The following is a 15,106-nucleotide window of genomic DNA, read 5'->3' as shown; positions in this document are numbered from 1 at the left end:
AGCACAATCTAGCAATTCGACTCCTAAGTATCTGCCCAAGAGAAATAAAACACCCGCATGTGATTGTTCATAGCACTGTTATTCATAACAGCCCCAAAGGATAAACAATCCAAGTGTCCATCAACTGGTGAATGGGTAAACCAAGAATCCATGGAATGGAATACTACTGAACAATAAAGAGGGATGAACTACTGATGCAGGCTACATGACGACAAGTGACCACAAACTTGATGCTAAGTCAAAGAAGCCAGATGTAAAAGACCACATATTGTATGATTACATTTATGGGCAAATCTATAAAGACAGAAAGTAGATTAGTGGTTGCCTGGGGCAACAGGGAGTGACTGCAAAGCGCCTGAGAGATTTGGGATGGAAATTGGGGGCGGGGCGGAGGACAGTGGAAATATCCTAAAATTGGATTGTGGTGATTACAGAGCTCTGTAAATTTATTAAAAACCACTGAAGTGTACACTTAAAATACATGAATTTTATGGCATGTAAATTATACCTGAATAAAGCTGTTTTGTAAAAAAGGCTCTAGCCACAGGCTCGGCGGCAGGGGACCCCTGGCACTCACTGCTTCTTCGCTAATCCATCTCATTTTCTGGCTCCTGGGATTTCCCTTTCCTTCTGGAGTTTTAAGGAAGTTGTAGGTTCTGTTTTACCCAGGGTGGGTGGGCACATCACCTCTGTCAGCCACACTACCGATATTTGCTTTCTTGGGATTCTGGCATTTTCTACTCCCTGAGGAGGGCTGTGTGTTCCTCTCAGTGAAGCAAATGGAAGAAATGAAAAACGGGCTTGGGGGAGGGATGTTCCAGCCTGGGTGTGAGCTCCAACTGACCTCCGGTGTTGGATCTGACTCCCTTATCCCTCTCCCTAGGACACAGGATGGGTCAGATGGGGGTCATGCCACGCTAATGCCCCTCCTTTCTCTTTCTCTGGTGCGTGGAAATTTTAGGATCAGCCTATCCTGCCAACAAAAAGCCTGCTGAGATTTTGATAGGTATTGCATTGAATCCAACAGTCAACTTGGGAAGAACTGCACCCTTAGCAATACTGAGTCTTCCAATCCGTGAAGTTCAGCCTCAGACCCTAATTTACAGGTCCCCAAGTGGAAGGAGGCAGTTCTCGACATCACAGGGCTCCTGGGACCAGCCTGCTTGGGAAGGAGGTGGGAGTCGGGTGGGGAACACCAGGAATTCCCCGTCATCCTACTCACTGTTGAGTTCCATGAGCGCAGGGACCTCATGGTCCTATTCGCTGCAGAATCTCAGTGCCCGGCCACATTGGGACTCAACATTTCTCATATGAATGAATGAAAGTGGAAAAGTGCCCGCTGCAGTAAGAACCCACCTCCTTCTGGGCCAGTTGCCTTCCTGATCTCCCCGACTTTCATCCCAGTCCCCAGGAAGGGACAAGGCCCACACACATCTTGCAAGCCCTGTATATTGTACCTGTTTGACAAGCAGACTTGGTTTAAGCCCAGAAAATCCTTTAATTACTGCTGCTACTTCTGGCTGGGTTCTGGGAAGGAACTAATTCGAGCAGCAGTCACTCGACCTGACCTATTAAGAATGTAATTTCATTTTTTGGTCTGCCCCGGTCGCGGGCAGGGGGTTACAATAACTGGTTTTGCCAAGTTCCTGCTGGAATGGCAATTCATTCCTCACCCACTGCTGTGGTGACAACCCGCAGACAACTCCCACCCTGGTGCCCAAGTCACTTGCCCCAGCCCAGGCCCTGACTGTGTGTGTTCCACGCCTGCTTGTGGCAGGTGGGAACGTCAGTGTGCACTCCAAGGAGGTGGCCCCAAACTTCAGTGGGAAGCATTCCCCATGTGAGCTATGAGCCCGAGGCGGGCACACACCTCATGGTTGTGCACATACACACTTGTACACAGGATCGCGGATGAGAGCCAGACACACACGTTCGCAGAGGTCCCCGTCCTTCACCAGCAGATCTAGGCACAAACCAGAACGTGTATGCAACACACAGGAATGAAGTTCACCCCACACGTCAGCGTGGCACTGTGTGCAGGCTCCCAGGCTGGTCCTCCAACAGTGCGTGTCTCAGCTCTGAGTGGCTGTCAGAGTCACCCATAAGACCCTGTGTCTTTGGGGTCCAAAGACCCAGGTTCTAGTTTAGGCACTGCTACTTCCTGGCTGTGTAACCTTGGGCAAGTGACTTGGCCTCTCTGTGCTTCAGTTTCCCTGTCTATAAAATGGAGACAAGCAGCTGTGAGGCTTCAGTGTGAAAATATCTATAAAGCAGGTAAAGTGCAGTGCCTGGGACACAGGGAGCACCTGGCACTCATACCATCATCACTGCCCAGAACACACCCCCAGGTGCCACCTCCCTGGGTGCTATTGGGACTCTCAGGTCCCGCTCACAGCCCCAGTGCCATTGCCACTCCCTGGCCCTTGCCTCCCTGACACCTCTGCTACCCAGTCATCTTCTGGGCCCCCCAGGTCCCAGGCCTGAATGGTGAACAGTGATCTGGCAGGGCTCCTGGCCTGGGCAGGGGCCCCTTGGGCTCTGGGAAGCCACCGTTGGTCAGTAGACACCTGGAGAAGCTCTGCCCAGCACTCGCTTGGGGCCTGGCTTGGAGTGAGTCCTGCCGGGGCTGGAAAGATAACAAGTTCCCTGCCCACCAGGGAGACCCACTACCTCTCTGTCCTGGGGCGGGGGTGGTGGGGGGAGTAGCTAGGGAGGGTGGGAGGAGGCAAGTCTCAGCCTGAGGGAGGGCGGGAGAGTGGACACAGCCTCTCCTTCCAGCCCATCCAACCAACAGGCGGTGACAAGCATGACCAACTAACTCTGAAAACACCTTCTAAAGTTTGAGCTGCCACTTAAAAATCAGAAGAAATGATATAATTATATGTTACAGATTCCTTGTTTCTTTGAAAAACTAAAAAATAAAAAGGAGGATCTGGCCACGCTGGGCCCGCATTTCACACAGCGCTCCTGGCTGAGGCTGAGCGGCGGCCCTGCCCCAGGAGCCAGGGACCATCTGTTCCCCCCTCCCCTCCCCCACCCCACTCCCTGGGGTCTCCCGGCCCTGGCAGCTCTGCGCTGATACAGTTTCTGATGGGCCTGGTGACCCAACACCATTTTTTTAAATTGACATTCCCCCTCATCCCTTCCTCTTTCCTATCTCCCTCCCTGCGGGGCAGGCCCAGACCCTGAGGGCAAAGGGTTGAAAGCACCCACAGATGTTTGTAGCCTTTGGAGAGGTAGGGTGGGGGTCCCAGACTCCTTCCAGGCTGCCTTTTCTTCCCAGGACCTAAGCACATTCAGACACACAACCAAAACATGGTGAGGGGTTCACAGATCACCCCCTCGGTCCAACCTAGCTTGGAAACCACCTGGGCTGAGAACCACTGGCCAGGAAATGGACCCTTGACCTGCTTTGAGGACAACCAAGCTGGGGTGAGCAGGTAGCTTGGATGGGGAGAGCCTGCTCTATAGGTGGCCGGTCTTCAGGACTGCTGAGGAGGGCTGGGAAATGCCATGGCTAGGCCGCAGGGCTTGGTAAGAGGCAGCCCCCAGCTTCCTGCCTGGACCGCAGGCGGAGAATGGGAAGACCCCCCCGGGGCTCTTCACCCCTCCATCAGGAGCCAGCCGGCTGTGCAGGGGCTCCGGAGCAGCAGCTGTTGGGGATAATGGAACCCATTTAAGTTCAGCTATTTTTCCCAGATAAATAAAAAATTTTAAAAGCGAGAATTGTCCACTGAGTTCTACCATGATTCAAGTTAAAACCGCAGAGCCATAAATCCTGGGAGATAAGCTTTACAATGCAAATATCAGCAGACACGTAACAATGAGCTTCTGGCTTACATGGGATCTGCCTGAGCACCCAACTTTCTGCAAAGATTTCGGGAAGGAGACCCACACTGACCTGAAAGCTACAAGAAAGGCATCATCATAATAGGAGGGGCCAGCATGCCCACCCAGCAGGCAGTCGGTGCCCAGGTGAGAGCTCCACTTGGCCTGGCCCGAGGGCATCCCTGATCGGCCCACCTCCCAATGGACCCGCATCGGCCTCCAGAATCAGCCTCCAGCACTTCTGTTGTCATAACTACAACCATGACATTTTTGGGGTTTAAAAACACAAGAACCAGCTATGGAGAAGGATGACAATCGTAGCAACAGCCTTGTCCTTAGACCAGGTTCTGGCAGAGAACCATTCCTCTGCTGCCCACGTTAGCAACCTAGGACTTCTGGAAGGTTAGCAGGGCCTAGATAAGCACATGTTAGGACCCGACCGGACCCTTCCCCAAGCTGGCAGTGAGATTCACTGTCTCCCTAGCCTCTCTCCCAGAGCCCTGAGACTGCAGACCAAGCGGGGCTGAGTGGGGAGGCAAGCCAGGCAGGAGGCCACCCCCAGAGCCCTGTGCCACTTAGGGATTGAAGTCTCGCCCTGCCCTCCTGCTCTCCCTGGCAGAGCTCCTGGGCTGAGTGGGGGGCTTGGCTCTGATGTCAGGTGACTGATTCCCCCTCCATCCCCCCACTGAAGATGCCTGGTTGGTGCATGGGCACAGAGGTGGGGAGGTACGGGGTGCATGTCCCTGCTAATGCCGGCCCAGGTGCGTTCCCCACGGTGGCCCAGACGAGGTACTTCTGGGGCATCTCACACACAGATCTTGAGCCCTCCTCCTCCTCCCTGGATCCCTCCTATTCATTCTGGGCCGGGCAGATGGGAAAGGGGTCACCCCACACCTGAGCCCCGCTCTGGGCTCACGTAGTAGTGACTCACATCGCAGGTGAACAGAGCCTGATTCACCTCCCAGGTGGGGGCTTGGTGGGGGGGGGAACAATCAGCTGCTGTGGAGACACAACCTGAAACCGGGGCTTCCGGGGTCGGCATGAGCATCGGAACCGCCAGCCCAGCTCAGCCGCTCAGCCCCGCCCAGACCCGGACACAATGGGAGCCCCAGTTTCCCAGCTGCACTGTAATTTCAGAAGGTGTCTTTGTGTGGGTTTTATTAACCAAGACGCCAGAGGAGACTTGGGGTTGGGGCAGGGAGTCTGGCTGCCAAGAAATCTGCTGGGTGTCGGCAAGAAATGCCCTTTGAGGAGATGGTGGAAAAACAGAAAATACAGGAACTGCTGACCGTGACATTTACCAGCAGCAACAGGTGAGGAGGGCAAAGTGAGCCTCAGAAGGGCTTTGAAAGCAGGCAAATCTGGGTTCGAATCCCAGCTCCGGCCACTCGGGCTGTGGGACTTTCGGCAACTGACCTAACCTCTCTGAATGTAAGTTGAGGACAACGATGCCTGCGTCTCACTGGGTGAAGGAAGATGAAATAAAGGCACCTGAGACAGTGCCTGGCGCCAATACACGATAACTATTACTAGGTTTCATGCACACTTTGAAGCTTAATTACATTGTCTCATTTAAAAAATTATCATCATACACGTGTGTGGAGCTCTGTGGTTTTCAAAGGCGTCTTTGTCCATTACCTCATGACAGCCTCACAGTGATCCTGTATTCTATTTTTAGCATTTTACTTTAGTTCCTTTAAAACATGTCTTCCTCTTATTGGATACGATTGTCCCCATTTTCTGTTCTGCTCTCCTTTTTAATGTCCCCACCCCTAGGAACATTTAGCATAACAATGCTGGGACCATTTTCTATTAATATCAGTTTTCAGATTACAGTGATAAGATGTCTGTTTCCTAATTTAATTAGGTGATTCCTGTTATTAGCTCCTACATGCTCATTATTGTTCACTTAGCATATTCTAACGCACCAAAGGAAAAGTGAGGCTCCGGCTAGAGACCTCCAGGGCGTCTTCTGCAGTGGGGAGGGAGGAACCCAGGAAATGGGGGCCACAGCACAGAAGCAGATGCCAGGGGGCTGCAGGCAGGGCGGTGTCTCAGGTGAGAGAGGATGGGGGCAGAGAAACTTCCACTGAAGACGGGCCCGCAGTGGACACTCCTGAGGTCAGGGCGTCCCAGGGAGGGCTCTGTGAGGGTCCTCCCCCCAAAGCAGACTTCAGAGAAGGCTCCAAAACCAGCACCCCCGGGGCCTACCAGCCCCCCTGGGCTCTGGTGCCCACACTTGAGGGCTGCGTGTTCTGACATGGCCCCCCTTTCTGGCACTCGTTGTCCGATTGCCGTGGAGGTCGCATGTCTGCCCCCCCATCAGTACTGTCCTCTGCACAACTCCAGGGGGCACCCTTCACACCACAGTTGAAATCAACCCTACCCTGGAATTAGCAGAGAACACAGTGTGAGTAGTGCCCTCGAAATGTGCAGGCCCTGCCTGAACGCTCCCACCCGACCAAGGCAGGGCTCAGCCATCGTGCCATGGGCTCTAGCCACCCCTGGTCCCCAACCCTCCAATTGTCCACACTGACCCCACCGTGCCTTCCCTAGGTTGGCACAGTGATGGCTGGGCTGGCCCAGCTCACTGCCCACCCTGTGGCACCAGAAAGAACCCCCCACAAAGCCACTCTGGAGTAGAGGAAAGGGGGGACAGGAAGCCCCAGGGCCACACTTGGAAGGAGCACTGCTACAAGCATCCTGACCGCAGCCCTGACTTTGAGAACCCAGTGCGTTCTGTGACAAGGAGTGGGCATTCCAGAGAACCGAAAACTCAGTGGGTGGCTTTAACCAGAGTTAAATTTTCTTTGCTGTGGTCATAGAAAGGCGAGGCGAGGCAGGTGAGGCAGCCTTCGTGAGCCCTGGGCGGCGTTTGGTGAAGAGAGTTTGAACACACGCTTGCAGGTGCGTTGTTTAGAAACACTGGGTTCTGAGAATCCCAGCCCTGCTGATTTTGCAATGATATATTGCCAGCTACTTAACAGGATGGATCACTACAATTACATGTCACTTCTGATATTCACAGTCACAACAAGGTGGTGTCAGTTTCACAAGGGTTGTAGGAAATATATATGATGTTCCACAATGCTGTTAGAAAAAGGTTTCTGGAGACAGACTCGAGAGGATTCTAGTAAAACCCACCTGCCGGGGCAACGCAGACAGCTCCGTGGAAACGAGGGGCTGGCTCCCCTGGCTGGGGAAGGAGTGTGGACTTAGGCACACCAGCCCCAGCAGGCTGCCCCTACCCCAAGGCCACCTTGCCCAGAGAAGGGGGAGGAGGGACGGCCACCGCGCTTCCGGTTACTCCATCACCCTCACGTGGGTGAGCTGTTGAGAGCAGCTACCCCTGTGGCCCTGGCTCACCCAGGGCTTTTGGTCTGGTGGTGTCTCAGGGCTACAAGGGGTCACACCTGGACAAAGACAGTCATTGTAAGAACAAGACAAACCCTCTGACATTGACCCCTGCACATTGGCACAGGCAGGGCCATGTGTCCCTGGTAACCATGGAACCGAGAGTGAGGGCCACGCTTTCTCCAGCCAACACAGCCCTGCCTCCAGGGGACCAAAGCAGGAGCTCTGTCAATTTCTGAGTCAATCCTGGCTCTGTTAATTTCTAACTGTGAGATATTGGGAAGGATACTTAGCATCCTGCGCTCTGGAGAGAGACCACGGGCTCCCACTGAGTCTCGTCCAAATCCACTTCACTGCTTCTGCTGGAGGTCAGCATCTTGTCACCTCTTGTGCCCTGGAGAAGGCCAACAGCTCCCCTCCTCCAGGAAGCCCTCCCGACTCCTCCAGCCAGGACCTTGCCCTCAGGTGTGTGAGAGCGAAGGCGTGAGTGTGTGACCTGTGTGAATGAAGATGCAGGTGGAGGAGGGATGGGCAGGGTGGGAGCTTCCTGCTTTTCTCGCCTGTTCTCGTGGTCTGTGAGTCTGGAACCCTGGGTGGAGGAGTCACAGTGCAACTCCACACACCCTGCCCAGCACCTCAGATGCCATCTGCCCAAAATAGAACATGTGGTCTCCAGCTCCCTCCTCTGACCACTCCCTGTCTGAAGTGTCTGCCTCGGTGAGTGGCACCCTAACCCCCATCTACCAGAGACAGACACTCTGAGCTACAGTCACCCTGAACCCTGATGGCTGCCCTCCTCACCCTCCTCATCCTCTCACCCATTCTCTCACCAACTCTGGGGTTGCCGACCCCATGATGGCCCTGACCCACCCTCTCCCGTCCCTGCCTGCCTGCCCCAGGCCTTGCCAGCTCTTCCGGTCTCACTCAACCCCTCCCAGCCACTCTCCTTCTACCTGTGGTCTCTTCCTCTGCCCACAGGTCCACGACATGCAGTCACTGGAGTGAGCTCTCTGATGGCCACTGCACCCTCAGGATCCCCAGAGCTTTCCTGCTGAGCCTGCAGCAAAGGCTCGCTTCTCACAGTGCTCCAAGGGCTCAGGGGGGCCAGCGCCTGGCTGTGTCTTCAGCCACTAGTCTGGATCCCCGGGTCTCACTCCAGCCCCTAGTGCACTGGGAGCTCTTCGCACGTACATTCTCTCATGCCTCTTTGATCCACGCTCTTCTCTCTGCCAGGTTCTGCTCTGGGACCAGACAGGCCAGACCGAATGAGCATCACTGCTGTTGGGAAGGCAGTAGGTGCCACGGGCAACAGCCGGCTGCCTAAGGATGAATCCGGGCTCTGAAGCCCAAAGTTTTATGGCCCTGGGCACAGCTCGTAACCTCTCTTACCTCAGGAGTCTTGTCTGTCAAATGGTGTAATAGTACTTAACTCAGGGGGTTCCGAAAGTATTAAATGAGTGCTGAGTACTTGTGAAGTGTTTGTCTTAGTGGTGGGCATGCAGTGAGTGGCTGAGAGTGTTAGCCCCCATCAGTGTTTTCTGCGTGTCCATCCTGTAAGGCTCAGGACCTCATTTATTATAAGAATGACATGCATTAAAACATGTAAAGGGCTTAGTACAAGACCTGGCACATGGTAAACTTTTGTTATTATTATCATTCCTGGATGCCCTGGAAGGAATGCCCTGGGGCCTGGCTATGGACCAAGTCATCAGAGGCTGCCCTGTCTGCACTCGGGGCCACTGAGCCATCACTGTGGCTGCCTTTTTCTGTCGGCACCCCAGCACTGGCCTCAGTCCCCAGAGACCCCTCCCATCACAACTACATGGTTTTGGGGAAAGTAAAGAGCTACTTCACTAAAGCGTGGGGTGGCTCACTCTAAGAAAATCCACTCTGCCAAAATCAAACATTAAAAAAAAAAAAACCCCAAAAACCTATTTGTAGTGTGCCAGCAACAGAATCTGTATCATAAGGTCACATTTTTAAAGTATATCAATGAATAAGCCAATCAATCCACTGTTCACTTTGGCTTCATGGGTCACTAACAATGCTTCGCCTCACCCCATTAAAACAAAATCCATCCCACTTAAAAGAATGAAGAAGGAATGATAATAATTAGAACATCACAGGGGAGGGGGCTGGGGGACAGATGGAGTGGGAGGTTGGGGTTAGCAGATGTAAGCTTTTATGTACAGAATGGTCTTCCTGTAGAGCAGAGAACTATATTCAATATCCTATAATAAACCATAATGGAAAAGAGTATTTTTAAAAAAGAATGTATATAGATGTATAACTGAATCACTTTGTTGTGCAGCAGTAATTAACATAACATTGTAAATCAACTATACTTCAATTTAAAGAAATAAATTAAAATCAACTATATTTTAATTTAAAGAAATAAATTAAAAAAAAAAAAGAACATCACTGGACTTGCCTAGTGGCGCAGTGGTTAAGAATCCACCTACCCATGCAGGGGACACGGGTTCGATACCTGGTCCAGGAAGATCCCACATGCCGCGGAGCAACTAAGTCTGTGCGCCACAACTACTGAGCCCGTGCTCTAGAGCCCGCGAGCCACAACTACTGAGCCCACGTGCCACAACTACTGAAGCCTGCGCGCCTAGAGCCCGTGCTCTGCAACAAGAGAAGCCACCATAATGAGAAGCCCGCGCACCACAATGAACGAAGAGCAGCCCCAATTCCCCACAACTAGAGAAAGCCCGCGCGCAGCAACAAAGACCCAACACAGCCAAAAATAAATAAATACTTAAAAAAAAAAGAACATCGCATTGTACAGCCCCAAATGAATGGACGGTCTAGGCACAGGGTCAGTGGCTAACTGACATACCAAAAGAAAGCCGGGCAGATGTGCGTCTCCCAACGGAAGAACATAGGACCACACGTGAATTCTTGCCAAAAAAAAAAAAAAGAAAAAGAAAAAGAAACCAAACCTGCATCTGATCAAGCTGCTAAATTTACTTAATTTATAGGGAATACAAAGAGCAGAAGGCTGTGCTGAGCTATACCAGACAGGCACAATCAGCAAAAATCCCAGCTGTGGGAAACTTACAGGACCTGCGACCCAGTTTCCTCCAATAAACAGCAAGAGAGAAATAAAGATGTGCAGGGTCTCTTATAGACTGAGAGAGACTTAAACGACTCATCCACCAACTGTGACATGTGGGCCTTATCTGGATACTGGATAAAACAAATTGGATATAAAGGTATTTATGATATTTGTGGGACAACTAGAAATGTGAACACTGGTCATTTGGTGAGATTAAAGAACTGTTGTTGAATGTTAAAAAAAAAAGAGTTCTTATCTTTTAAACTGAGAAATATATTGAAATATTTATGGCTTTATGGTTACCAGGGGGTAAAGCGGGGCAAGGGGGGAGGGATAAATTGGGAGATTGGGATTGACATATACACACTACTATATATAAAGTAGATAAAATAAGAACCTACTGTATGGCACAGGGAACTCTACTCAATACTCTGTAATGACCTACGTGGGAAAAGAATCTAAAAAAGAGTGGATAGGGACCTCCCCGGTGGTCCAGTGGTCAAGACTCTGTGCTTCCACTGCAGGGGGCACGAGTTCGATCCCTGGTTGGGGAACTACGATCCCGCGTGAGGTGTGGCGTGGCCAAAAATAATTAAAAAAAAAAAAAAAGAAAGACTGGCTATATGGGTATGTGTATAACTGATTCACTTTGCCGTACAGCAGAAACTAACACTACATTGTAAATCAACTATACTCCAATAGAAATTTAAAAAAAAATTGATGGCTGAATTGAGAGGCCATATGGTATATGCTTCAAAAGGAGAGAAGTGGATGGGGCTGTGGATGGGGCCCTCTTGAGGCTACTGGGTGTTGGGTGCATGGGGTTCATTGCACTATGCTAACCTACCTTTGTGTGTGTTCCAAGCTCTCCATAATACAAAGTTCATAATAAAGACAGGCAGCTCATAAAAAGTCAGTGTGCCCAAACACACACATGGAGTGTACCTTCTGTACCCTCAGGGCCAGCACACTGGGATGTGTTATTCCCGGCTCTGGTCTGCTCTCTTCCACTTAAGGAAGGGGCAAGTGTAGTCTCCTGGGTCAAGAAGTGAGTTTCCTGAGGCCTCAGGGCCTGGCAATATTGGAGACTGAAAAATAGTAGGATAGGTGGATTCTCTGATACCCAAGAAAATCTAATCTTAGAATGAAGGTAGGTTAACCGGCAGTGATTTATGTTCCAGGAGGTTTGATTTAAAATATAGCAAATGTTTTGGAAAATATCGCTTGGTTTACAAAAGTTGGCAGCCCCATAGGATTGCATCTAATGCACAAACCAGGTGAGATTTGCTGACTGGTGTCTGAGAAGTTCAGGTGTTTTTAACAGCTGGTAGCTGTGTGGGAGAAATCTGAAGGACACCCCAACCCCAGGTGACCACAAACAACTAAAGGCTCTGCCTGCCTTCTCAAGCTTGTTTCTGGATTTTCACCTGCCCACCCTCCCCCTTCCACCTTGATCAGTGCCACCAACAGCGGATACCAGACACTCCATTCCCAGGGAAGTTGCTGCTGCTGCGAAAGCCAGAGTAGCCTGTGTGGAATTTCCTCTGAAGGTGCCCCGCACCATCGGCCTTGCCTGATCCGGATGACAGGGCAGACCCCACACATCCACACCTCCCGCGGGTAGAAATCCTGACTTGTCCAGGGTCCTTGGGGCCACCCACCCATGCAACTGGATACATACACTTTGTAAGTACTGGTTTTCAACAGATAAATGTAATCAAGGTTTATATGCTCAAAGAACCCAACAGGATGGGACTGTTTCACTTCAAAGATCAGAAGAAAATTGTAACTAATGTTGTGGAAAATTACTTTGATATTGCTTTCTTGGTACCGAATCACAATTAGGCTGCTGTGAGAAGTACAGGGAAGGAATAAATGAATAGCAACAAATCAACACAAACAGCCTGTGTCAGGAACGCTTTGCTCAGGGAAAGTAATGTAAGCATTACTTAAGGTTTTATGACTGTGTTTGATGTGATTTCCGTAGAACGTCCAGGTTGCCCATCACCTGGCATGTGGCGAGGGGGTGGTCCAGCTCCACCTACAGCCCGAGGAAGGGAGCTCAAGACCCAACTGTGCACCTTGCCTGGGTTTGCCAGGCCTTTGCCATCCCCGGCTGCAGCGGGAGGGGAACCTCAGCTTCCTGCCATCCTACACGGCCTGCCAGCTGAGGCTCCATGCTCCTCTCCTGCTCACCACTCCAGCCCACCCCAGAAACCCCAGCCATCCGGTGGGCTCCCACCCCACCAGTAATCAAGGAGATCCGCACGTGTGTGCACTGGGGCAGCTGTGCAAGGCAGTGCTGGCTGGTGGGAGGGACAGGAAGCCACGTCTGCAGAAGAATGAGAGGCAAGGGCTCTGCGTTGCCAGCTGCTACAGCACGTTGGGGGGTGTGTGTCGTGGCCACCAGACCCCGAGCCCACCCAGGAAAACAACACCTGTCTCCAGAGGACACCACGGATGGGATACCCAGGTGGACACCACAGACACACTCATGCCTTCTCTCCCAGGCTCGTCCCATAGGACGCAGATCCTCTGCCCACGTGTGCTCCAACCACACATACTCACCAAGACCTGTGCCCAGGATACATGGTGCCATGAACCCCAAGCCCTGTCTCAGGGCCCTTTTTTGGGGAGCTCGCTTCTGCATATATAACCCACAACTGCAGAGACCAACTCTTAGTGCCCCTGCTGGCGCTGCCTGTGGAGTCCGGTTCTGCTGACACAGTGAGCCGGCCACTCTGGGGCTCACGTGAGGCTGCAAAGTCTCCACAGAGGACCAACTCGGTCATGGGCCCCTGCTTTTGCTTCTCCAGAAGCCAGGAAGCAGCCAGACCACCTTCGACAGCCACCCCCTAGGAGGGTCCGGCCCAAGCGTGAGTCAGCCCCCCTGACTCACCCACTGTCTCCTGGAGACCCAGCGCCTGGGCTGCCTCTAGCTGACTCTCTGTGATGAGAGAATCAACTCATCAGCCTCTCCCACCGGGGCCTCTGATAGCAGCTGCCAGGCCCAGGGCCCCAGCTCTGGCCTCCTCGTGCTTCTACTGCCTTGCCACGTGTTGCCTACAGGCCCCCAGTCTGAGCCTGGGTGCAGGCTGCCCTGAGCGTGTGAGTCATGGCTGAGGGGGTGCTGGGGGGGAGGCTGCGGGCCTGAGAGCCCTCCGCACTCAGGGCCAGGGGCCCCTGTGCCATGTCCCGCACTCCTGTGCTATGGGCTGCAGGCAGGGATGGCACAGGAATCCCTCTGCCTAACTCCCCAGCCTCCACACCTCTTTCATGCTGTTCGTGTCCTAGAGCAGAGGGCTGTCATCACGGACCCTCCCCTCACAGGGCCTCCGGGACCCCTGCTGGGAAATGCTGGTGCTCGGGCCTGGCAACCACGCTTTCCTCTCACCCTAGAGCAGAGTGATCCCTGGCCTTGGCCCCGAGCCGGATGCCCTCCAGCCCTGCCGTGCTCTCTGTGTCCCAGCAGGAGGGGCCTGGCCTGAGCTCCCCTCTCCACATCCTGTCCCCGCCGAGGCTCCAGAACCATCCTTCCTGCTCTCCCCTCACTGCCACCCCACCTCTGAGTCAGGGAGGGTACTTCCCTCCAGTGTGTTAGGAGGGAGCAGGTGGGGGGCCAGCAGGAGCCACCTCAGCTTCACAAAGCCAGGAGGTACCCCGACCTCCCTGACCAGCTGGAGAGGCTGAATTCGAGGGGTCCCCAGGGCTGGGCAGAGAATCAGCGTCCCATTTGGGAGGCCTGGGCTCAGGGAGAAGGCATTCATCTTCGGATGTCCGAGACCATGTGGAAGAGGCCCCGAGAGGTGGCAGGATCCTCCTTAAGTCTGGGTTTCACCAAGGCAGTGACCAGCTGAGTGATGGGAAGCCTGGCTGTCCTTCCCCAGAAGAGTGCACAGGCCAGAGGCCAGAGGCCAGAACCCTGAGGCTGGTCATCTGACAACAGACACTGTGTTCCCACACTGAGGCTGAGGACCACCAGGAGGAGGCCAGGGCCCCTGCCTTGGCACCAGAGCAGCGTGGAGACCTGCACCTTGGGTGGGAAAGCCGGGGCCAGCAGACGGCGGGGCGGAGAGTGAGGGCTCACCTGGCACCTGCTGGAGGGCGAGCTCCGTGGGGTCCTGCAGGCTGATGAAGAGGAGGAGGCCTGCAGCTCCAAACAGCAGGATGGACGAGAACATGCAGGCCAGCCGCATCGTTCCTGCTCGCGGGGTCATCCAGGGCTCGCTCTGGGGTCACCTCTCGGGTGTGGGAGGCACGTTCTTCCCTCATCGTCCACACCAGGTGTCCATCAGGCCACGGTCTATGGAGCAGCAGAGGAGAAAGACGGTCCATCACTGAGGCCCAGGGCCCCAGTCACTGCACTTGACCAGCGTAATCCTGGATCGCTCCACCCTTACTCAGGTGTGTCCCTTTCACGTTTTCAAGGCCAAGGAGGTGAAGGGAAGCCCGGTCACCACCTGTGGCCAAGACACCAGCTTCCTGCCAGGGTCTCCTATATCTGCACCCCTAGAAAAACCATGGAGAGAGACACTGCCCAGCTCCTGCCCAGGGGAGCCCAGGGTGGAGCCCCATCACCCACAGCCGGGGACAGCGGCCACCCCCCTGCAATGTCCAGGCAGGAATCTGGGTCCTTCTCCCTCGCAACTGGCCTGGTGGACAGAGAAGCTCTTGGGTCTCTCTCTGCCCTGGCTCCTGTTTACAGGGTGCTGGGGACAAGGGTCTCCACGGAACTGGAGGCTTTGAGAAGGAGCCTCCCAGGCCCAGAGGGTGTCAGGGACTGAGTGACTCCCCACCCCCACCAGCCAGAGCTTTCCCTCCCTGACAGACTGAAGGATGGGCTGGTGGGATCGAGGCTCC

The 15,106-nt window shown here is 53.5% G+C and overlaps 1 protein-coding gene across 2 annotated transcripts in view; it reads right to left on the bottom strand.

Moving 5' to 3' along the window:
• The window catches only part of CHST8 (carbohydrate sulfotransferase 8), a gene marked incomplete at both ends in the record, with an annotated part of 67,637 nt that extends 53,174 nt beyond the window's left edge, over positions 1–14,463 (bottom strand). For both annotated transcript variants that reach the window (XM_081216586.1, XM_081216587.1), the window contains one exon: positions 14,334–14,463. In XM_081216586.1, coding sequence (XP_081072712.1) covers positions 14,334–14,463 — 130 coding nt within the window. The remainder of the gene's footprint in view (positions 1–14,333) is intronic.
• Between the last annotated feature and the right edge of the window lie 643 nt (positions 14,464–15,106).

The sequence above is a fragment of the Mesoplodon bidens genome (genome assembly GCF_964165515.1).
Source record: "Mesoplodon bidens genome assembly, chromosome: 18".
Taxonomy (NCBI): Eukaryota; Metazoa; Chordata; class Mammalia; order Artiodactyla; family Ziphiidae; genus Mesoplodon; species Mesoplodon bidens.
Note: the sequence above shows the minus strand (reverse complement) of the source record. Positions and strands in the feature narration are given on the sequence as shown.